Genomic DNA, 25063 nt, shown 5'->3' with positions numbered 1-25063 from the left:
TTTTGCAGCTGGAACAGCGACGAGATGCCTTTTTGGAATTTGCCGATAGTACTCGGGTGTTTTGACACTTCCTGCCTCGGGCTTCTGAGTGAACCGGAGGCCGGAAGCCGACGGCAGCTGCCGTCAGATAAGTGCAGAGCGATGACATATTCCTCGACACGTGTAGGAAACATTTTTCACACGGTGGCGACAAAAAGCTGTTTGATTCAAAGACTCAATAACCACGTTCTTCCTTCCTTTTTTTTTTCCTTTTTTCTTTTTCTTCAGACGAACGGCTTTGTTTTCTGCAAAAGTAGCTGGTGCTAATTTGCCGCGGTGCCTCTGGAGAAGACAGTCGAGGGACGCGTGTGGTCGGATAGATACTCAAAAAAAAAAAACAACTACTACAAAAACTACAGCTTCTGAGTTTGTCAGGAACAGATTTGAAATGTGATTGCGATACCCTCTGAAGAAAACCACCGACAGCAAACTACTCCCACAGAACTCCTGAACGATTTGAAACGGGAACTCTTCTTTTTTTTTCTTTCTTCGTCCTTAAAAACCCTTATCAGTCCACCAGACAGACAGATAGACAGACAGAAAACGCTAGCTAACAGCTTCAGAAGCATGTAGAGGACAGGGAGAGGAGAGCGGTCTCATGGAGAGCCTCCACCTCGCTCCTCCTCACATCATCGTTTCCACGATGGTGTGGGTGGGGGCCTTCAGCAGCAGGCCCTTGTTCCCGTTGGGATCCAGCGGGTAGGCCAGATCCTTGGGGCCGCGGTGGTCGGCGGGGCGGGAGCTGGCCCCGCCGCGAACCGGGGCGGCCACCGCCTTGATCCTCTGCAGGCGAGGAGGAAGGGAGGAGGGATGAACGGATTGGAGGCGGAGGAGGGAGGAGAGAACAAAAGAAAGGAAGAAAACACGTAAGCGAAATCAGTTAAACGGACGCTTTTGTGATTTCGTTAGCCGGAAGCTAACGGAACATGCGGCCACGCGCCACCCACCTCGATGAGCGGCCCGTCAGACTGGATGATCTTGATGACCACCACCATGGGGATGCAGATCATGGAAGCCAAGGCCAGAGTCCATCCGAGGCCGATGGCCCAGTCCGGATACTTGTAGACCTTGTTATACATCAATGGCTTGTATTTGACCAGGGAGAAGATGAAGCAGCCCTGCGGAGGAGGAGCGACGAGCGTCGTGAGTAGAAGTTCGTTTGGCTTCATCCCAAAAAATCTAAATTTCATGGACGTCGGGTGAACACAGTCTTTAATCTCGTGTGTAGAACCAGACGACAACATTTTGTCGAGAGAAAATGACGCAGAAATGAAAGATCGCTGTGACACTGCAGGTTCCAGGAAGCGAGAAGAAGTCTTAAAATAAGAAGAGGAAGTCAAACGCTGCTCCTCAGCTCTTACCGCACACAGCAGAGGAGTGATAATAGTCCAGCTCCACTTCATCCATGCATTCGGTCTGTAGCCAATCATGTCCTCGAGTGCATCATAGAAATTATCAACGCCTGTGAAGACAGTGAAATGCGTCTGGATTAAACTCATAGAACCAGCTCTGCTTATTTCGACAGGCAAGGCGAGATTGTTTGTAAAAGCCGAAAAACATTACGGTTGGATACTTGTATTCCGTGTGCAGGAATGATTATGTTGGTAAAACGTAATGTTCCATGGCCCTGATCTGTATTTACCTTCACAAAAGACATAAAATGATCTTTCTTAACGGGGCATCCTCATTAGTGGCGAGCAAACTCTGCAGCTCGCTAAACATCGCAAGTGTGAACTCGACTACTACGCAAATGGCGTCGACGAACTACAGCCAATGACAGCGCAGGCAAGAAGACACGGGCTGAGTGCAAACCCCAGAAACCCGGGGGGAGGAACCGGAACCGGAACCGGAGCACAACATTTTCCGTCAATCACTGTCTACTTTCAAGTCAAATCCCTGTTTGGTTGCGCGTCTCGCGTCACTTCCCGCGTCACTTCCCGCGTGTGTTTTCGTGACAAAACGTCCTTGGGACCGGAGACATTTCTCCCGGTGGAGGATCGTGTAGCGAGCGCCTCCCGTCGCAGATGAGTCACGTAGTGTGAACAGCACAGCGACTGAAAGACTCGTGATTTCAAGACAGGAAGTCGTCTGGTGTGAACGGTGAGGCGTTCTTACGGAATCCTGTGTTCTGTTATGTCCTATAAAGCCAGAAATACACTTGATCTCAACAGCAGTTGCAGTTCTGCGAGGGTGTTTATATACTGTATATATATATATATATATATATATATATATATATATATATATATATATATATCCATCCGAACATTAGCCACATTAGTTTCCTGTGCACTAAAGCAAAGTAATAAGTCATTAGCTATCAGTGAGGGTTATGTTGTGCGGATGTTACTCACCATATACCCAGGCAACAGCGATACATTCAAAGAATGCCACCCACAGAAGGCACACACCGCTCGCTGCATAGAAATCAAACAGCTGGAAAACATACATGCCACCCTGCAGAGACACAGAGAGAAAAAACAGTCAGTTGCAGCCCTGAACAGTTCAGACAATCTCCTTCCCTCTATCGCATCTTTCGGACTGTAGCTTTGGAACAGGAGGAGGGTTTGAGTTACAGGAATACTTGGCAAACTAAACTGTACACATCATGATTTTAGTAACATCAGAGAGACAGAGACGGTGAAGCCAGAGATATATCAAGACTGAAGAAGAACAAATGTGACCAGCGGACACGTCGGCACGTGTCTTAGAATGTCCACGCCTCCGTCTGCTCACGTGCGTGTGACCATTGTGATAACTATTTTATCAGTCATGGGAATCCAAAGTTGAACCAGGCCAACGCAGCCATAAAAAGATGTTGTCATGGGAACGACAGGAACGAGAGGAAGAAAGAGAGAGAGAGAGGAGAGGGGGGGGGGGGGAGCAGAAAATAGAATGACAGTGAGACATGTTGTTTGAGAACAGAAATAAAGTCTGGGAGGATGAAGACGACGGAGACGATGAGGACAGAGACAGAGGATGTCCCGAAAGCCAATCAGCATTGAGATCCTCGCTGCGTCGCTGCGTCGCTGTCGTCAGACGTCCTGACGTCGAATCAGAACTGGAGGGTAAAACTAAAGCTTTTTCACCCGAGTTGATATTTGTATCGTGACCGGGCGAAGAAGGGGAGGAGCTTGACGGGAAGTGAGCGAGGAAGTTGGACGCTAGCTTTAGCCCCGAGTGAGCACAACCGCTTCGTGTGGCTTTCCTGTTTTTTACATCCAACCCTTCATGTGTACGTGTGTGTTCATGTTCAGAGGAGGTTTAAAGGACAAAGTGGAAGTTAGAACGGGCGAATATTCGTGGGGTTGTGTTTATTTTGCATGAATAAGCACAAATAAGCGCGAGTAACGCAACGTGAAACTTTGCGGCTCGTTTGGTGTGAACACAGCACAAGTCTTTAAGGGGTTTAAGTTTAAAAGGTTTCATAATGTTATATCAAAGACGTCTATGAAGAGTTGCAGAGATACCTGCAGAAGTTAGCAAGCGACGTGTTCTCATGTGCACCCCAATGACAGGCACATACAGAGCTCACCGGTGTTTGTTTCCTGCTCCAACTTTCCTACCTCCTATTTATTTGGAGTATGAATAAGACGGCCAGTCATATTCATATCCTTCATTAAGTTCAACAGAGATGCAATTGGAGGCAACTGCGGTGTCCGTATGGAGACTTGATTTAGACTGACCATGAAATTAGGGTGAAATCACACGTGAGCATTATTAACTTTTCAAAAAACATCAATAGACCTTTTCTTCTCGCAGACTTTGCCGCGCTGTGACTCGTTTCCGTGCAAACGCCCTGCGAAAGCCACACCAGAGCGGCAGCTCGCACAATACCGTGTCCCTGGGACATGACGACTACACTGGAACGCTTGTGTTGGAGAGGTCAAATTGTGCGCCGTGAAAAGGGAGTCTGTTGGCACAGGGCTGGGCCGTGGCAGGATGATACATCACAATGACGTGTCTGTATACGACAGGCTGGAGAAGAAGTCACCAGCTCACTTTATGAGTTACAAAGAAGGTGAGAGAAGAGAATCGTCCGGGAAAGAGTTTGGAGTTTGGAGAGGAGAAAGCTAACGAGGGTGGGAACGGAGGTCCAGGACGAGAAGGGAGGGAATGAAAAAGTGATGGGAAATATTGGAAAAGAGACAGAAGTGAGAGAGAAGGAGGAGGAGGATGAGGATCTGGAAAAGCTAAGTCAGGTCTTCTGTATCTATAAATACCGGAGGTTGGGAAGGGAAGTTCTCATGACTTGACAGTATTAATAGCCCCCTTGTCATCTCCCCAGGGACGGACACTAATAGCTGTCTGAACACTTGTTTCTGGTGTATTGAGCTTGTGGGATAGAGCCTCAGATGAGGGCAGCGGCCACAACATATACATACGATTATCAGGAGACCCTGTGCACATGTTAACCCAGGATAAGTCAAGAAGTCCTTCCAAATGCCGATTATTCCAAAAGAACTCACAGTTCACAGTGATATCCATTAGTATCTGTTCCTACATGTGTTTCTGGTCATGGTTACTGCTACTGTACTTTTGCAGTTTGTTTTTTTCCACTCGCCGCTCACGTCGGGTGCTGTTACCTTGGTAACCATGGTGAGTCCAAGCAGGTAGCTGATGCAGCAGACGATAGCGATGAAGATCTCTCTGCGGTAACCCTTCCTTAGGAAGGACGGATACAGATCCACCAGTGATGTGATCTGCCCTTCCACCTCCACAAACTGCAGAGACACACAGACAGATGGTATAAAAAACTTGCCATTTACATGCTTATCACCGTTACATTTACATATCCTCATCTCGTTAGTTTCCTGTGGCAGCATTTCTAGGAACGGAAATCGAACTTATCTGTGAATCTGACCAAAGAAACTTCTGTTAAATAGTTACATTTATTCATTCTGTGAAGGTCAACTGAGCACATGTATGTTCTAAAAAATAAAATATGCTACGGGAATCTTTCCTAACACTCAGTGACAGTGTGTGTGTGTGTGTGTGTGTGTGTGTGTGTGTGTGTCTGCTAACCTGACTGTCGAGGCCAAGCAGCAGCAGCATGATGAAGAATAGAATTGCCCAGACTGTAGGGAAAGGCATCATGGTTACAGCCTTGGGGTAGGCGATGAACGCCAGGCCTGGACCTGCAGAGGAGGGGGGAGGTGGGTGGGCGAGAGCAGAGAGAAGGGGAGGCGACATTAGCATCGTATGATGAGCTCAACAGATCTGCATCCATGTCGGGATGAAAGGCCCCAAAACAATGGAGATTCAGAACCAGACATGAATGCACGACATTGCAAACCCACACACTCACAAACTGCAAAGAGATGTTTGTGCCTATGTACATGTACGTGTTGGGAAGGGGCGGGGATGTGCGTTGTGTATTAGTATATTTATAACAACTTTTGTTGTTTTTGTCCAAACCAATGACAATAAAGAGCTATTCTATAGAACTAGGTCCAGTAATAGTATGAAACTAAGTGTTGCCAGATTAAGTGCCTTAAGTTTGTATGTAGATCTGACGCATCTCTACTTACCTCACACCACCTTTGTAAGAAACATTATGACATTATTGACTTTAAGTGGCTGATTAACACGTTGCCCCATTGCACAAATTCAATTCAACAATGAAAAACACAGAACATTGTAATAAAGCAAAAACAGACCAATTACAAGGAAAACCACAACAACAACAATAAAAGAACATGTTGAATATAATGTGTCATGTCATCGTTTCTGTGAGTACAGTTGGGTCATGAGAGAAACTTGTGAAACACGCTATGAATGTGTAGCAGTGGATTGTCACCGGTACACGTGTTGTGTTACCGAAAGAGACGATATAGACGTCTGGAAGCAAAGGCATCAAGGTGCATGAAATATTTAACCTGATTAAGATGCACTTGATTCACTTTTCCAGGCACCTGAAAGCCTTTAACACGGAGACGACGGTCCGCTCCTGGAGCAGGTTAATCGAGTGCATCTTGAGCGTTTCACTCATTAGTAATGTAAGTATGTCAACACCTACGTCACTCAAAGTCATTTTACATTCCTCGCTGCATAAGGCATGTTCCGCTCTGTGATGAATGCAAAATGACTGATGCAAAACAGCAGCAGACGTCTGTAAATTAGGATAAAGGGCAAAGCCCTTTGTTTTTTTTCGAGGGTCTAATTTGATGCTGATGCTCATTATGAACCGTGACAAAGGAAGTCAAGAAACGAGGAAGCAAGATAGCAAGATATGTATATATGTTACGTTTTTTTGTCGTGAATTATGACAAGGCATCCAACCAAACACCGCGATGACTCCAAAAAAAAAATATAGGGCCAACTTCCAACTCCCCCGAGAGGGGAACGCTAGCAGAACGTTAATCAACTCATAAGAACTCAGGACCCACATCAAACATTTTGACAAGTCATATATTTGACTGTACTAAATAAACAGTTCTGTTAATTTTTTCTTTTGAGTACATCCCTGATTCAACAGAATCCATTGCACTTGTGCTTACATTGCACTGTGAGAAAACCACACTGCGTATTCCGTCAGCATATTCTCTCATGCAGATAACATTCACTCTTTGGTCAGACACATCAAGATCAAGCAGTCGCAGTTAAGGCAGACTTACTTGTGATGATCCTAAACCTGTGATAACTCGCTTACCAGGCAGGTCTTTGACCTGTCAAGGCCTGATGGCCGAGCCTGAGTGTGAAAAGGCTGCAGAAATTACATCTTTCTTAGTAACTGAGTTCCATGTTGCTCATGTAGCCACTGATCTGCACTTCTATTCTTTGGCAACATCAATTTTCTCTGGGGCATCGTCCCAGTTGCCAATAACAATATTGATATTGGACAATTCTGCAAACCAAAACCAGAGTGATTGATCTCAGGGGCATTAGATGAAACCTTGCTTACATAAAAAGCACTTGATTCTGACAATATATTTCTCCTGTCATTGGGATAAATTACAAGTTTCAAGTTCTCACTTGTCCAACAAGATCATTAAAGTCTTCAGGAAGTAATGGGGGGAGGGGGAGGGGGAGGGGGAGTAATATGTCACAGAAAACAAGAGAGTGAAAATGCCAACACGCGATCCAAAGGTAGTTACAGAAAAATTAGCTTTCTCTGTTCACAGTTTGCTTGAGTGTGACTTGTACTTTTAAAAGATTGAGTCAACAAGTACCTTGAATCTGCTTTGGGATCCGGGAAAACAAGCATTAAGAATTTATCATGTGATTCTAATAAAAAAAAAACAGGGAAAGTCCAAAGTAAACTAAGTTTGTCTCCTCAGAAAAACAAAGTTGCACTGTCATGAGGCTGCAGCAATACTGTACTGTACTGTACTGTAAATATACTGTGAGTCCATGATGGAGAGATGATGGCACTTACAACTGCTTTAAAGCGTTTCCTCAACCACAGTCTCCGTGTGGCAAGTGTTGAAGGGACAGTCTTTACTTCCTTTGGTAAAATGTTGAGCAGTTCCATGGACATTTGTGATTAAGCTACTATATTTAATGAGATCTTACAAAAGCTATTACTGCTTCTTCATGCTAGAATTTAAAAAAAAACTTGGTAGAAACAACGATGGTCATGGCAGTTTGTCACGGTGGACAGGGAACCTCTCCAAACTAAAATCCTAGTAGCGTAGTTAGGCTAGCACGCTGGCACAAGAAGCGCTACATACTGTATATCCTCACACAGCTAGGTGTACATCCTAGCTTGTTTGTGTATTTCATGCGGTAAAAGACCGACGAAATATATATTCATATTTTCTCACATTCTGCTTTTGTCAAGGAGTGTTTGATTGCGGAAACTTCCATATTCCGATGCCGTCATTTATCAGGAAATCCTTTTAATTCCGAATTACAATTTAATTCGAAATTAAAAGTATTGGCTAATTCTCTTTGCGGTTTTTCGTTGCTGTTTTTTTCTTAATATTTACTGTTGTTTTAAATTAGTTAACCAGGAAGCAGCGCCCACCATCACTGCCGCCTTTACAGAACCCTCGTACCTGACTCTGCCACATCAGCAATGTCCACCCCTTGCTCTTGTGCCATGAAGCCCAGGACGGAAAATATTGCGAAGCCAGACACAAAACTGGTACCACTGTTGAGGGCTCCCAGCAGCAAACAGTCCCTATGTCACACATATGTCATGAGGAGGATTTGTTAATGAACACACAAGGATCCCTTCACTCCCCTCTCTCTCCTACTGCTAACCCCCTCACTGAAACTGGCGCCTCACCTGTAGCAGTTATATTTGTACTTGTTGTAGCTCCCCAAGGACGTCATGGCGCCCAAACAGATGGCGTAGGAAAAGAAGATCTGGGTGCCAGCGTCAATCCACACCTGCAGAGTGGGAAGAGAGAGCGGGGACAGAGAGGCTGAGGCCTGCTGATGAGGGGCAATATGAGGTCATTTTTGGATTAAGCCAAATTCGTCCCAAACTCCCAATTTCCTATCAACTGTACAGATGCTAGCTGTAGCTCATTAGTAGTAAATGCAAAATGAAAGACTGCATGAGTAGTAATATTTGGATAGACTACTACAGGCAAGGATGGCTATAACAGGAGCCCGAAGAAGGGGAAAAGCACAGGGGCACCTACGTCTGGGTCCTTCAGGCGAGCCAGGTCGGGGTACAGGTAGAACTTGATACCCGCCGAAGCACCTGGCAGCGTCACACCACGAATCAACAGCACGATGAGCATGATGAATGGGAACGTGGCTGTGATGTAGACAACCTGAGGGAGATCACAGATACAGTAAAGCAGGGTCACATTAACAAATCACCAAAAAATTGTATAATTCTGCCTGGGAAGCCTCCTAGTTTTCAAAGCTTGGTCTGCCTAACCAATGACAAGGATGTTAATTTGTTATGTGGCCCCAAAATTGTGTTTTGCTCTCATTACACAGAATTATGCTTGATAGATGTTTGTACTGTGGAAATCATTTTCCGATCATGACAAACAGCAGACCACAGGCTGCCCCTGAAATCGGTAGCAGTGTATCAGTGTCGGCTGTTTGGAAAGCGGTAACCGCACTTGGCCTTGTCGGAGTCTTTATTACCACAATGACAACATGTAGCAACCAGAAAGCATAAATCAGACCAGACCAATTAAGAGTGTTGAGGCTATAAACAGAGTCGTCTGGGATTGATTGAACCGCCTCTGGTCCCGTGGCGAATCAATGTTGTTGCTGTAGCAGCAACTGAACAAGATCTGACGTGTCTCCTATCAATCCTGCAATGCTGTGCAGAAGGTAGCCAGTCCAAATGCTTTTTTTGGAATGCTTATCCATTGAACAGATTCAGTATTACAGAATTGCAATACTCAAATTATGAACCCTGTTCTTTCAAATTTAGATGCTTAGAATTCAACCCAAACCATAAAAAGAAAGACTTCATATGGTCTTTCCTGATTAATGAAGTTAAGAATTTACTACACTGTCGGCAAAAGGACCGGGAAGAAAAGTTGAATTCTGGGGATCAGACCTTTGTTGACATTTAATCGTATAACTTTTGGAACTCTAAAACTTAACATATCTGTACTGGCCTCAAAATTGGCCAGACACTATGAGCTTAAGACACCTGCTAAAAAATTAGCATTGTTCAGCAAGTTATCCTAGCTTACTAGCAAACGTCTAGCTGTCTTGGTAAGCTAATAAAGCACTTAGCTAGTTAGCCATTTGATATTTCAACAACATAAGCGGTAAATTGCAAATGAGAGGATTTATGCCTATTTTTAATTTACATTTTTGATCAACAGTAGATTATGAATATCACATAAAATATCAAATGTACAACCTAAAAACAATAGAAGGTATGCCACTATAACAGACATGATCATACTTCCCAGTTAATAAAAAAGCCTTCCGTTTCTGCATTTTGTTTTCTATAGTAAGTTTAATAAACCTCTTTTCGGAACTAGCCTACTTACTTTTACTTATTAATAAACAGAAAACACTGGATTCAGAGCCACAACAAATGACGCGCATTTGCAACATTCTTGTAAAAAGTCCTTGAAAATCAGAAATTGCACTTTTCTGCCCTCAGCATGAACACAGCGATTTATTGTTCTCTTGGTCAGACCACAGAGGGCGAAATATTATCATATGAGCATCACTCCATCATGGTTTTCTGCATCATTAAGATGCATTAATGATTGAAATGGTCAAGGCAATTCTAGGACTGTTTTTTTTTTCTTCAGTTCAGCAAGTTCAAGAGGAACTAGATCTTCTCGTTCTGGAACAACAGTACAGTACAGTACAGAATATAGGGCACATTATTTATTTAGCTACCTTGCCGGTGGACTTGACTCCCTTCCAGATGCAGAAGAAGCAGATGACCCAGACGAGCAGTAAACACAGAGCCAGGTCCCACTTCACGGGACCGATATCCTCGATACCGTTGCTGATGCCCAGCACATTGTGTCTGTAGAACAACAGGTTCGTCGGTGTTACTCAGCGGCACCACTTCAACAACACATGGCGACAAAAAGCAAGAGATGATTCCGTACCTTTAAAATGAATATGCGCTGGATGTATGCCGATCACTCTCTGTGTGTTTATGTGTATAATGAACGCATTATAAATCTGTCGGCTACTTCCTGTGTCCCTCAGGCAGTTCACTTCACACAGCCCAATAAATATTTGAGAATATATAACATATGTTCCCTGCGTTCTTTGGCTTTTTTACAAATCTGTCGAGACTCTTTAATATCATCCATTCAAGTCAAAAAGAGAAACACAGTCTCGATGTTTCAAACAAGCTCTTTCCTCGTCTTTCCTCTGAGTGTAATTGCAGAACGTTTATCAAAGTCGTACCCTTTTCCAAAACTCTCCACATGTAAAACAACATGGAAATGATGTGTGATTAAGCGAGCACGTGTGCTCTTATGTAACTCACTCCCAGAACTCGGTGACGGGGGAGGTGAAGTTGGAGGCGTTGGAGGCCAACCAAAGGGTTTTGTTCTTGCGGTAAGTGTCCTCGATGCAGCGATCAGTATTCCAGGGCTGGTTGCACTTGGCCCAGGGCAGCTCCGGCTGAAAACACTGATGTGCAAAGAAAAAAGAGAAAAAAGAAATCACATTAGAGTCTCTTAGCTTTTGAACCCGCTCACTCGTCGTGGTCCTCATAGATCCATTCAACTGTTTAATGAGTGTTCAATATCACTGAGGACAGTGTTTCTTTCCGTCTGTGGTAGGTTGCCAAGGCAGATGCTTGAAACCCTACAACGGCAACTAATACATTTTTAATTAGATTTGTGAGCTCAGCTGCTGAGGATGCAAGACTGTCTGTCCTTTTGTACCATAGATATTTTTTCTATCACTGTCATCATCAACATCATCATCATCATCATCATTATTAGCCATAAACTAGTTTTCAAAGAAAATGAAGACCCTGTACAACAATGTATTCCTAGCAGATTATGATTTGAGCCATTTACTCATATTTTTTTTCTCTTCCAAATATGGAAATGTTAAAATAAGAAGAAAGAATTGGGCTGTCCTATAAATTTGAGGAACAGTTTCATCAGTGTCCTGATATGTTTCATTAACTTTTACAGAATACCTCTTGCTGTACTAAGTTGCCGGTGAGTTCAAATACAGAACAGTTAAAAAAAAGGTCACAATGACTATTTTATATTATATATACTATACTACTATACATACTATAATATTATATTAATACATTTATTTTTAATTACATCATCTAATGTATCATTCACTATTCCAGTCAATGATCTACTACTGTATCTGTTAATTTACAGTAAGAAGGTTATGATTTCACTCCTGTCTGTTTGCTTAATGTTTAGTTGTTTGATTTTCTGCAGAATTACGCAATAACTACTGAACAGAGTTCTAACAAAACTTGGTGGAAGGATGGAACATGGGCCAAGAAATAACCCAATAAAATTTGGAGCAGATCCGGACAAAGGATCAGATCTAAGAAATCCTTTTCCCCCCACATTCTTTAACAATTGACAAACGGGGCTTGATGATATTATTTATTGATATATACTGTCTGTGACTGTTCTAGGCTCTAGTTCATGAATTATAACCTCAGCAAATTCAAAAAGTATTTCAAACCTTGGATTTTTCGGTAGGAAATCATAATTCACTTTTTTATATATTCATCTGCTCCTGATACTCAGGACATTTTTCAGGAAGACCTTGAGATTCTACATAACAGACATTCCAGCTAGACGCTACTAACAGGCTCAGGAATTTAGAAGTCAAATTGACCTCGTAAATATCCTCACATCTGGTGGGAGTAGAAAATATGAAATTATGGATGCCAACAGTTTTTATATCGCCCCCCCAACCTACCTGGAAAAGGTAGTAGACTCCCCAGGCCAGGATGACGATGTAGTATATATTCAGCAGGGAAACGATAATAATGGAGGCATAACCAATACCTGGAGAGAAGAAAACATTTGAGATGAAGATGGAAGAAGACTTTACAATACGGAGTCATTACATATACTACATACAATCCTATTGTTTACAATGCTATGACCTTATTAAACCTTTTTTTACATCATATGTCAGTGTTTTGTTAAAATAAACATCATCTGGGGTTTTGACTCGACCTGTTGCAACAACACTGACATGAACTTCCTTCAATAGGTTCCCAGTTTTTTACTGTCAACACTTTTTACTGGCCAGAAAACAGGAAGTGAGAGTAGTAAGTTCATAATTAAACACGTTAGACATTTCATGAAATCAGACAACACACAGGTGACCTGCACTGATAAACAGCGGAGAGTGGAATGCATCCTATGAATGTAATGGTGAAGCCATAAAAAAGAGGGTTTCCCGTTTGGTTTAGCTTTTAAGATGCGTTTGTCTTCTCAGATACAAGATGTGTGGAATTAAAGACTGGGCCATGAGAAGGTGAAAGATACATGTGAGCGTCGGTCACATCCTGCTGCTGCACAGACGTGTTTCAGATAAAAAAGTGTAACTTCCTGTTTCAGGAAACTCGTCTGAGCGTCTCGTTTGCACAGTGAAGCCCCTGTAGTTTTCTTCCTCTTCAGCAGCTCTGCTCTCACATGATCTTCTGTTGCCCGCAGTATGTTCCCTCCATATTCACAGTCCACAACAACCATGTTTTTACTTTTCTAACCTTCGGGGGTGTCGCCCCTGCACCGCATGTTTGACGTGTTTTATGAAGGCTACGGCGATATACACTGGCCTCGAGACAGAGCGGCTGGTAAATACAAGATCAAGGCTGTGTGTGTGTGTGTGTGTGTGTGTGTGTGTGTGCTCTTATTTGTCTACTACACAAGGGTATGAAGATAAGAAAATCCCCCAAAATAATAACAGGTGTAAGGATGAACTGCCGTCTTGGTCCGTTGCACAGGTCATCTATGCATCAACTCTTTCACGTTACAAGGAGGAAAATAAATGTTTCACAGTTGATACCAGCAGGACTAGATTATGCAGATATCGTCAATCAGATTACCTCAGAAACAAGTAACAGAAAGAGTTCTCACAGAACCGCTTCGTGTTCGAGTCGCTCAGTTGGTGAAACACCTAAATCTAGAAGACGTTTCCACTGGTTTTATGTTCAAATGCATTTTCTTGAACTATCCGTCTTACTTGAAAGAACTTTTGACTCCACACTGGTCCTCGTACGGCCTGAGACATTGGGGTCATCCTCTTTCTTCTTTTGTCATGAGAATCTCCAAGGAAATTGGACGCCGGGCCTTTCTATTGAAAGCCCCATCAGATTTGAACAACATGCCGAGTTCACTCAGATCTATTCACTTCTTTAAGTCGTCAAAACCTGCTCCTATTTCTACCTCATATTAATACAGCAATAATTATACTCGAGGTATGGTGATAACTTACCCTCAGGTAAATATTGTTATCGTTCACCTCGAGGTGATTGTCCTACGGATAAACTGTCATTGAAAAAAGCACAGATGAGGTTTTAAATTAAAGGTTAAATAATGATCTGGCGCAAAAGTATGTGTGTGTGTGTGTGTGTGTGTGTGTGTGTGTGTGTGTGTTCATCCATGTGTGTGTGTGTGTGTGTGTGTGTGTGTGTGTGTAGGTGCTATCAGTCAGCACACACCCCCAACAGAAGCTATTCATCTAAATGAATGTCCTTGAACATTATTAGCAATCTGCGTGCGTGCGCGTGTGTAAGTGAATGTGTGAACTACTTCACCGCCGCATCATGTCCTTTTAATCACTCGGCTTAAAGCTAATTAGCAGCTGCCAAGCATCTTCATGTCTGAACACACACACACACGAGCGCGGCCACTCGCTCGGATCACATGGAACAGTGCTGATCAAACAAACACATGCGTTTCTCCTCCATGATGTAATTTCTCTGGTGGCTCATCATGCTGACCTCAGCTGACCTCCGCTCCGTCTGTTTACATTTGCTATCGATCCTTTTAAACTCACGAGCAAACACTGTAAAAAAATGAATTTTACTGTTTCACTTCTATACATGGTGATTGTCAAAAAAACCCCATTATTTGGAAAGTTTTTGTCTATTTGGAGGATTGAGACTGAAGAGTTGAAATATCTATAATATCATTTTGAGTCGGTGTCAGTGTCCTGCTATCGACCGTTTTTATTGGCCATGGAAACCTCATAACTGGAATTGATCTGAGGGCCTCATTTAATCAGATCTAAGAAAAACAATGAAGTTTTGAGGGGGAACCACTGTACATCAAAGTTGTTTAGCAGATTATAAATATGAGGTTGTACCAGTTTGTGGTACTGATGGATTTTCTGTTTGTTATCCACAGTCACGGTATTGACTCGAGCTTCCTTCAGGCTCGGCCTCATCAGCCTGCTTCCCTGTTCCCTCCCCTGCCTGCCAGTCCGTCACCTAACACCACTCAATGCCAGGACTTCATTCCCCACACTGCTCCTCCCTGTCAGGCGCCATCCTCGCAAACCTCGCAGACTTCCATAACCAAGCCCTCGCCAGTCAGGGCATCCAATAAGAAAACATGACCAAACACTCCCAGAAGTCACGGACAATCTCTGGACCTGGATCAGAATCCAGGTGGACTGAGTTTCCTTGCTCCCGCCCCAGAAACCCCGGCCTTCTCCCGCCACCCATCCTACTCCACCAGCTCTCCTGCCCTGGGAACCCGATCCCCTGCGACCTGAACATTTGCGCCAGATATCTGAGAGAGTCCGGAGCCTTTCTTCTCTAGTGCTACCTGGTGTTTCAGCAACAGCCATCAAGATAACTTATTTTATGGCTTTGCTTGAGTGGGAATGCTCCAGATTGGGCAACTTCAATATGGGAATAAACCTACTCTTCGTTCTTTTGACAGTTTTATTGCTGAGATGATCAAAACATCTTCAATCATCCAGTCCGTGGTAGAGATGCTGGTAGCTTCCTTCTCTCCCTCTGCCGGTGTCGGTGTAGCTGAGTATTCAGTGGACTCTCTCATTTCCCTGGTTACCAGATAAGATACCCGCCTCTGTGAATGAAGAAGGGAGAAACCAACCATTTCCTCGTCCTGAGGAAGGATGATGGCAGGTGACAGTATCTTCTGCAGCCAAACTGGCCATATTCTTGACAGTGGCAAAAAGACTGAAGTTCAGTGGTAGCAGTGAGGGTACTCGTGGGCCAAACCAATTTCTTCTCTGTCCCTGGTTGCTGAATGCAATTTCATGCCACATTATGTAGGAATTAACAGTCCTTGACGTTGCCTGCTTCAGTGGACTCAAGGGTAGATGACAATTTCCATTTCTGTCAAGGCACTCGACCTACCCTTAGATGCCAAAGCATTTGGCCGGAAGACTCTTGGCACAAGTCACGCACCAAACCCAAATCCCAGCAGAGGTCACCAGCTCCCCATCAGTTCCTGAACCCCCAGATGTTATCCTCAATTCCCCTGAATACCGCAATCTTGGAGAGGTTTTCAGCTCTTTCTCTGCCTTTGCATCAGTCTAACACATGACGTAGACCTCCACCCGTAACCCACCGGCTGTACGACTTGTCCTGTCGACAGAGGCCATGGAAAACATCTTCTACGACTCTTTGTCCACAAGAATGACAGTTCCCTACAACCTTGCATCAATCATCAAGGCTACAAAAATGGCACTGTAAAGAACAAGGAACCCCTGCACATAATCGACTCAACCTATGAACTTCATGAAGCAACAATTTCACCAAGACACTGAAGAAAAGCCTTTCAACCCCCCTCTTGATCGCTTTCAGTATCTTGTCATGCTCTTTGATGACCTGGATGACTTACTCATCATCTCGCAGTTCACCCCTTATTCATAAGAAAAACATGCACCTGGACCTGGTTTATATACCTGTTTATCACCCTGTACATGGCTTTTAGCAATACGACTAATAATTTCCAGTAATAAGAAACCAGGCTAATCATGCAGTGCCTGACTACAAGACTTGTTTCCTCTTCTTTATTTGCTCCGTCTCCTGTTGCTTCAGCCATTCTCAGCCTGGGGCAGAATAATTTTGATTTAAATAATCAGAAATTACTTAAAGTATTTGTTCTGTCTAAATTAAATACCGTCTGCACAGAAGCAGTTAGACGTGTTTGGTTAGCACCAGTCCAAAGAGATGATATAAGAGTTTTTGGTCCTGTAAGTCCGTTTGGAACAATTTGTGCAGCTACACTGATCTCATAAACGTCTGCCATCAATTTTCTCCCTTCGGACTGGATTGGTTCCTTTTCCTTTTTTTTGAAATCCAACCTCCACAGCTCTGATTGGCAGAGTTGTTTTTAAAGAGCACAACATGAGACAATATATACAATCCCCTGAAATAATCTGAGATGTGGGCTGAAGTTAAGCCGTCTGGCACAAAAGCCACATGTCTCTCTCTTCTTCGTCTTCTTCTTTCTCAGTTTAGTTCAAATCCATAATGCTACATTAGCATGATAAACCTACACATTTACATTTCCAACGAGTGATATAAACAAAGCAAAATGTAAAAAAAGAGAGCTGTACATATGTGCAGCTCTCTTTCTTTTACCACTTGTGTGCATTTTCTCCGTCTCCTATTTTTATTTTTTCCTCCATTCTCTCTTTCCTTCCTCAGTCTGTTATTATTCACTCCCCTCTCTCCTCTTTCGTCATCCCCTCTGCCCTTTATTTCTCTCCTTAATCAATCCATCTCCATGCACCTCAGATCTCCCTGCTCTGCTTCTTTTCTTTCGCTCTCTCGCTCTCTCTCCGTCTCTGATGTGTTGCAGCGATGTTGCCATAGCAACGTGTGATTCAGGACACTCTGTACACACCATCGTGTGTGTGTGTGTGTGTGTGTGTGTGTGTGTGTGTGTGTGAGCCTACACGGTGGATAATATGTCTGAAAGGAAGAAAAGAACGCATGTATGTATATGTGAAAGTGAGAATAGTAGCACAAGTAAATAATAAAATCAAAGATAATTAAACGACAAACCGTTAAAATGAACGAACCAGATCTATAAACGTGAGGATCGAGGCCTCTGAGTATGGGTGTACCAGTGCAGGGCCTGGTTGCCTGGCAACGGTTGCAGGGTAAAGTCTCAGCAGTCTGGAGGCGAGTCAGGTGTGACTCAGCCGTATGTTGCACAGCCATTCCTCTGTGAAAATTAACAGAGGTCTGGAAAATGTACACCGTGGAGTTGGGGGCTAGAGAAAAAAGTTGACGCCGCCAAAGCTCGGTGCTCATCATTCACATCAGGGAGATTATGCAATGGACGAGAAAGTGGGTGGAGCGATCGATATAATTTACTGTTTAATGTGTACGGTATCGTGGCGTTTCAACAAGGCTTAGATAAACACATCATGGTTCAAGTCGATATGTTGCTTATTTGCCCGTCCGGGTGTTAAAGAGCAACATTAGCGTTTCAAATATTCACTCTTTCACCTCTGTTTTTGGTCTCCACCAACTCCTGAGGGACATGTATGACTCTTTCACTGCTTTCAAAATGCGTTCATTAACAACGCTAGTGTCTACAGATGCACAGACAATCTCATTTTAGTTATTGTAGTTATTAAGCACTACAAACATTACACCAAAATCACAATGCTAAAGCAGTTCTATTCCCTTGCGAATATAAAAACCACAAAAAAACGAGTTAGGGGTTTCGAAGAGCAGCGTTCCCCATGAGACAAGACGCACCTCGGACACACTTGATGAGGATTAAAAACCCACATCCATTTTCTTTTTTATGACTGAGCATATTGTGAGACATGGCTACGTACCAGTAAAGATGGGGCAGAGCTTCTCCCAGCAGGTGATGCCGCCCTCGGAGGTGAACTGACCCAAGGCGACCTCCAGGAAGAAGACGGGCAGACCTCCGCCAAACAGGAAAATGAAGTAGGGGATGAGAAATGCACCTGGGCGGAGTGACAGGAAGGCGGAGGAGCACCAGGCGAAAGAGGCAACAGTAAGAAATATTAATAAGCATTGATTTCAAACAGCATGCTTCATGAGCAAATGTTTCCTGCGTAAATAAATAGATGCATTTCAAAGACCTACCTCCACCATTCTTGTAGCAGAGGTAAGGGAAACGCCAGACGTTCCCTAAACCAACGAAGCCGCCAGCCACAGACAGAACAAAGTCCAACTTGCTGGCCCACTTCTCCCGCTGGGGGTGTTTGCCCTCTGCCTCGTCTTCAGGCCGGGTGCCGGGGCTCTTACCAGGAGACGGCTTCAGAGTGTCCTTATGGAAATCCTTCAGGCACTGAAGTTTCTCTTTTTGAGCCATTCTGTGGAAACAGGAGACGGAGAATCAATCCAGTGAGAATTAATCGAAGAAAAAACCTGAAATCAACTGACAGCAGCCTTAAACAGTTGCCATGGGAAGTGCTTCTGCCAAAGCCGCCAGCAGACAAACTCATCAACACAAGATTTGTTTTTCCAGCTGCAGATTTTGGCTGGTGGTGAAAGTTTCTCAGAACCAGGTTCACCGACAGAAACAACCACGGTTGAAACCTTTACTACATCAACAGACTTCTCCATTTTCTGAACTTCAGTCAGAAGTCATCTCCTAAAGATGGAGGATAACTTTTCCCTACTAGAGAACAGTTTTGACCAAACTTTTGTTGCGTGAACTCTGAAATGGATAAAAGACAATTGGCTGCGCGACTATGTTCTCACGTTTTTACGACCTCCGCTTTACTCGAAGTCACCCGTCACAGTGACACCCGGAAGGGTCCGGGGTCGAGATGCGTCCTGCGCCACGAGGTTGGGGAAAAATAATCTGCAAAGCTTAACCTGCAGAAAAGCTTGCTAGCCTGACCTCTTTTCTCTGCGTTTGGCTCATTTACGTTGGTGTCGCTCAAGAAAGCAGCTTGTGAGCAAAAAAAAGTAGCAGACCAGTGTATGAAAACGTGACTCTACCAGGCAGGCGACCACAGTTTTGGCAGCAGAGGAGAAGCTCATGCTGATGACTCTCCGGTCTGTTTTTCTTTTTCAGTAGGCATAGCAGCATTACTATCTACGGCGTGGCTAACGCTGTGCATCTGTCCCGGCTTAGCTGCCTCTCGGCTCGTGTTGCTCTTCAGTGTTTTGCCCGATCAGATAACGGCATCCACAAGGCACGAAAATGCACCACATGTTGTTAGGAGGACGGCCGGGACTAACGTTTCCCAGGTCAGTGTCAGTGAGGTTTATTTAGATGGGAGTATTTTGGATGTGAGTCGGGGGTTTGCGTTCCTTAAACTCACCGTCTAACGACTCTCTTATCGGGTTTATCTTTTTCAATTGGCAAAGAGCAAAGTACAAGACAGCATCCGCTTGTCCACACATCAACCTTTCGTTTTCCGTCTGAGCCGCTGGTATGATAAGAGTTGCCCCAATTTCAAATGGACTGTTCCGGTCACTGCCTCAAAACTGAGGCAAGCAAAGCATGTTATCATAAGTGTTTCAGCATCACCCAGAACGAGATAAAGTGTGATGGTGAGCTAAAATTACCTTTTTAATCATTGAATGTTTATTTAATGTTTAATATCAAGGCTCTTCTTTGTGTTTGTGTATGTTTGAGACTTTCTTTCCTCATTCAATATATTGAATGTGACTCCGTGATTGTGAGAGGCAGCAGGAGTGCGTGTAACGTATATCTCATTGTGATTCTAAGGTTTCCTCAAACAAGTTAATGATTATGTGCAAGTATTTCCTGCTGTGACAGATAGTGGACTCCATTGTGTATGTGACAAACTGTTATCAATAGATAGTAATGGCTGCGAGTGATAGTGATATCACTTACACCACAGTATAAAACCAAATTGACATTAATATGAATAAACTAAATTAAAAAAACAGCTTCAGTGAATGATGGATGAAATAACATTGCCAGATATTATTACCCCACATATAAACTAAGATCATTTATCTATAACATGACTTTCCGTGACCTAAATGATAACATTTACTCATTTTAAAAGGTGGATTTAGGCAGACTCCTTTGTTGATACTGTATCATGATTAATAATGATGAATAAATATATCAAGCGATAGAGGATATGATATAAGACCCGGATGGACACCCCCTCGCTGGGTAGAATATTAAATGATTAAAGTCAAAATGAACAGAACGAGTCTTTGCGTACGATTTTACCCCGGTCAAATTTATACTTTAACAATGACAGAGGACCCAGAATCGAGCCTTGTGGTACTCCATGGGAGCTTTTGTACATTTGTACGATAGGTTCAGCTGAAATGACAACTAAAATATATAGAATTAGACTTCCACATGCTTGTTTACACCTGACGGTATACAACGTGAGAGTGAACCATTTTTGTTTTTCCTCTTATCTGTATTTTTATACCTATGTTTGAATAGAGTAGGAAATACCAGAACCCTACACAAACGTTTGTATTTCAGACGGCTTATCTCTCGACCTTGAGCCTTTTATCCCAGTGAGCTGTTCTTTGTCATATGATTAGCGATGACTCCTGACACATCTGCTTCATACGACAGCAAGAAGAAGAAAGAGGATTTAAGCTAACCAGATGCAATGTAGAATGTCAATGAAGATGCACATAAATATCAATTACCAAAGAAACAAATCTGTCTAATTGAATGTAGATTTAGAAGATATTTGTTTTGCCTTATCAAGTTAGTTACCCAATAATTCTCTGGTAGTGCTTTGCAGACTTAAAATCGGCCGCTGTATGAGATCAGCTTCCTGCTATTTTGAAATACCTGCCTCACATTGAAAATTGTGCAATCCTGCACATTCAAAGAAAAAGGCCACAATAGCCACCGTTGTCAAAGCATTGCACAGGTTCAACTGAGCCTTGTGCAAACAAGTCCACCCCCGCAGTTCCATGTCCTGAGCACAAATGCATGAACAACTAGGTGGAAACGATGACATCGCGGGCTCAAGATGCTGCAATGAGATTTCTTTGGAAGGTTCAGGTGATACGAATCCGCTGAGGTTGGTTCAACTGCCTCCAGACAGGAGGTTCAACTGCGTGGAAACCCCTGCGCGGGGCCAGACTGGGGGGATTACAGATCCCTGGATCGTGGATGGTGAATGCTTCAGGATCCCCAAAGAAGGAGCTGGTTAATGTGGCTGGGTAGAAGTAACCTTGCCCAGTCTGACACGACCACAACTCGGACCCAGAGAAGTGGCAGAAAAGGGCTGGAGCGCCGTGCGGAGCCGACGCCGTGGCCGATCCAAAGAAAAGTTTGATTGTAAGACGAGGAATTTGCCGGTGAAAAACAAATGTGACCAAGTGGAGAGACTTGTCTCCTGTCTGTGAGCAGTGGAAGTCACGAGCGTCTCTCTCTCTCCCCGGCGACAGACCAAATGTTGTTGTTGCACCGTTGCCCACAAAACGAGCTCCAGAGAGCGAGAGCGGCCGTGGGAACCGCAGCGGCCTGTGGGACGACACAACGCTCGGGCCAAAAGCTCGGTGTCAAAACATAGAGAGCCATTGTCTGGTGTGTGTGTGTGTGTGTGTGTGTGTGTGTGTGTGTGAGAGACCACTGGACTCTGGACATGTATACAGTGACTTCAGAACACACACACACACACACACATACACACACAGACCGACACACACACACACACACGCACGCACACTCGCTAATTTCTTACATAACATTCTCCTATTTTAAGACCATGTACATTTCCACTGGGCTGACCACATCACCAGCCCCCCCCCCCCCCCCCCCCCCCCCCCCCCCCCCCCCCCCGCTCTTTATTTCCTTGTCTCCGATCTCTCTTGGTTTTTCTTAATCGCATCTCGATGATGCGTCGTCACTGATGGAAATCAGCAGATTCCACTTTGCGTATTTTTTATTAACCCAATAATCCGCAGGAATCTTGTTCCCAAACCACAAGTGACGGTTTTCCAAGGAATCTCTCATCTCCTGACGCGTCCTCGCCCTCTTCTCTCGTTCCCCGTCTCCTCGCCTCCACCTTCATGCTCTTATTCCTCCTCCTCGTCTCCTCCAGTGTTTTCTCTCGCACCTTTTAATCGACTCCCCCTCAGTATCCCCCCCCCCTCCCCTCCTCTGTTACTCCCCGTCCTCCACATCATCTTGTTTGTTCCCTTCCACTTGTTCACCATCCCTCTTTGTCTTCTCCTCCATCTCTCCTCGCAGTACTTTTCCCTTTTCTCCATTTCCTCCCGTTGCATCTCACTTACTTCCCCCTCCTGCGCCTCCTTTTATCCTCGACCCCTTCCGGGACATTTGTCCCTCACTTTCATTTTTAGTAAGAACAGAACAGAAACAGACAGATGTCACTGCGAGTGGAAATAGAGAAGAATATTCAAGGACATAGGGAATGGAGAGAAAAAGAGAATAGACAGAGACGAGGAGGTCAAAGAGGGCGAGAGACAGAGCTGATGAATGTGAACTGGTAGAGAGAGCAAGGCCGTGTCCAGACGGAGAGCGGCTACTGAAAATGTAATGTGTCACAGAAATGAGATAACGTGCGCGTCAGAAAGGGAAGTGGGTCAAGACAGATGCGAAACAGATACAAAAAATGAATCGTGGTGAGATGAGAGACGTCGAAGAAGACGGAAAATAACCCGAACGTCAAGAGACGGAAATACAGCGCTGGAGCAGAGATTAAGAAAAAAAAATGCAAAACAGAGACGTGCAAATCGTCCACTCTTATCGGACTCGTGTCAACAGTCGCTGTCGAAGGTCGACGGGACTCGGCCTCGGCCGAACGCGACGGTCGATCTCATCGCGTCACGTGCTGAGAGCCGCCGGAGGATCCGCCAGGCGACGCGTGACAGCGGCCGGTTCTCGTCAGCGGGCGGCGGCGGCGTCGCACGTTCTCGACTGGTTGGGTTTTTTGTTTTTTTTCCCCCCGACGTGTGAAAAGGAATAATTGAAGGAGTGGATGCTGATTCAGGGAGACGTCTCAAGCAGAAGTGTTTGTTATAAGAGCTCAATAACTATCAAGGAGATTTCTGGTGTGTGTGTGGTCAGTGTCCGGCGGCCCAAGACAAGTCTGTCGTCGTCCGTGACACCTCGACGGACCTCAGCGGCTCCGTGACTGTTGTGTCTTACCACAGAAGAGATGACCTCGCTTGGCGCCTGAGAAGTCTTAACAGTTCCTCAGGGAAGGACAGACAAGGTCCACATCAGCGTGGATCTCTGCCGAGCTGCCGTTTGATTGCGAAACAAATTTCCTTCGAGCTGACGGAAAGTTTCGAGACTGTCATCGCGTGAACCCTGCAAACATGTCAGGTCACGTGCACGCGTGGGGAAACCAACGGGTGTCTCTCTGCACGCCAGCGGAGAGAACCGGGTCTCACGTCTGAGTCACGAGATCCTTTAAAAAAACACAAAGAGGATCTTTTCCTTTTCAATTGCGTCGAGATGAGAGAGCAGAACAAATAAGAACCTGTGGTCAGACAACTCGTCAACAACAAAGAGCAACGTCCCGACCCGCTGCTGCGCGCTGACCACCAACTCAATCGTTTCTATTGACCTCAATAACCGCCAATGTGTCGAAATGCCTTTTTTTGTCGACATGACATCAGTTCTCGTCGTTATCAGTGACTTTTTTTTGTCGATAAAATGTCATATATATAGTAGTAATATACATAATACATATACAAGTATTTTTGGTCTGAGGCCTGAACGCAAGTCTAAACTTCGGATTACATTTCTCTCAGCACGCGCGGCGACCGCTACGCCAATATCCTGCGAGCTCACATGATCCACTATCGAAAAAAGGCTCTAAAAATGACCATGATATTGTTTAATCGCGATAACTTCCGGGACGATATATCGCGCGACAAAAAGCAAGTTACTGTGACGACGCCTAGTTTTAATGTTACAATGTAGATGCTACAGACGAGGTGACGGTATTACGTAAGACGTCCGTGGAGATTCTCAGTCATCCAGGTCATATTATATATATATATAATCAACTGGGGCCCTGTGATAGGCTGGCGACCTGTCCAGGGTGAACCCCGCCTCTCGCACCATGTCAGCTGGGATTGGCTCCAGCGCCCCCGCGACCCTTAAGTGGATCAGGCGGTAGATGATGGATGGATGGATGGATGGATGGATGGATCAATGGATGGATGGATGGATGGATGGAGCGATGGATGGATGGATGGATGGATGGATGGATCAATGGATGGATGGATGGATGGATCAATGGATGGATGGATGGATGGATGGCTCAATGGATGGATGGATGGATGGATGGATGGATGGATCAATGGATGGATGGATGGGTGGATGGATGGATGGATGGATCAAGGGATGGATGGCTGGGTGGATGGATGGATGGATGATCAACTGGACGTTTCACCTTCATCCAAGAGGCGTTTTCTGTTCGCTGTCAAAAAACCTCACTTGTCCATAAGAATGAAAAAACGTTCAGTTTGCTCTCTCTGCTTGTCGCTCGTCTTGTTCCAGCCGTTGCGACGAGTCGTTGTTAGTGACGATCGGGGAAAAAATCCAACGTGTCCTTGGCCTCAGGGAGGCGTTCACCTTCCAGCATCCTGGCAACGTGACGATGACGAGCGCTTTGGTGTCAAGGGTCCAGAAATAACTGATGTTTCTCTTTAATACAATTAAGTCTGACGCTCTCGCAGTAAATCAGCCGACGTATT

At 44.4% G+C, this 25063-nt stretch overlaps 1 protein-coding gene across 1 annotated transcript in view; it reads right to left on the bottom strand.

Annotated features, from left to right (window-relative positions):
• Positions 1-233: 233 nt before the first annotated feature.
• slc6a6b (solute carrier family 6 member 6b) overlaps positions 234-25063 on the bottom strand; it is a 28002-nt gene continuing 3172 nt past the window's right edge. The window contains exons 2-15 of the mRNA XM_035630976.2: positions 18503-18732; positions 18226-18360; positions 12355-12443; positions 10931-11076; positions 10324-10456; positions 8634-8768; positions 8273-8376; positions 8040-8164; positions 5065-5177; positions 4626-4763; positions 2394-2496; positions 1401-1501; positions 987-1157; positions 234-822 (exon numbers count right to left, since the gene is read on the bottom strand). Coding sequence (XP_035486869.1) covers positions 664-822; positions 987-1157; positions 1401-1501; positions 2394-2496; positions 4626-4763; positions 5065-5177; positions 8040-8164; positions 8273-8376; positions 8634-8768; positions 10324-10456; positions 10931-11076; positions 12355-12443; positions 18226-18360; positions 18503-18731 — 1881 coding nt within the window. The 5' untranslated portion in view covers position 18732 and the 3' untranslated portion in view covers positions 234-663. The remainder of the gene's footprint in view (positions 823-986; positions 1158-1400; positions 1502-2393; positions 2497-4625; positions 4764-5064; positions 5178-8039; positions 8165-8272; positions 8377-8633; positions 8769-10323; positions 10457-10930; positions 11077-12354; positions 12444-18225; positions 18361-18502; positions 18733-25063) is intronic.

This window comes from Scophthalmus maximus, chromosome 6 (assembly GCF_022379125.1).
Source record: "Scophthalmus maximus strain ysfricsl-2021 chromosome 6, ASM2237912v1, whole genome shotgun sequence".
In the NCBI taxonomy this organism is placed as follows: Eukaryota; Metazoa; Chordata; class Actinopteri; order Pleuronectiformes; family Scophthalmidae; genus Scophthalmus; species Scophthalmus maximus.
Note: the sequence above shows the minus strand (reverse complement) of the source record. Positions and strands in the feature narration are given on the sequence as shown.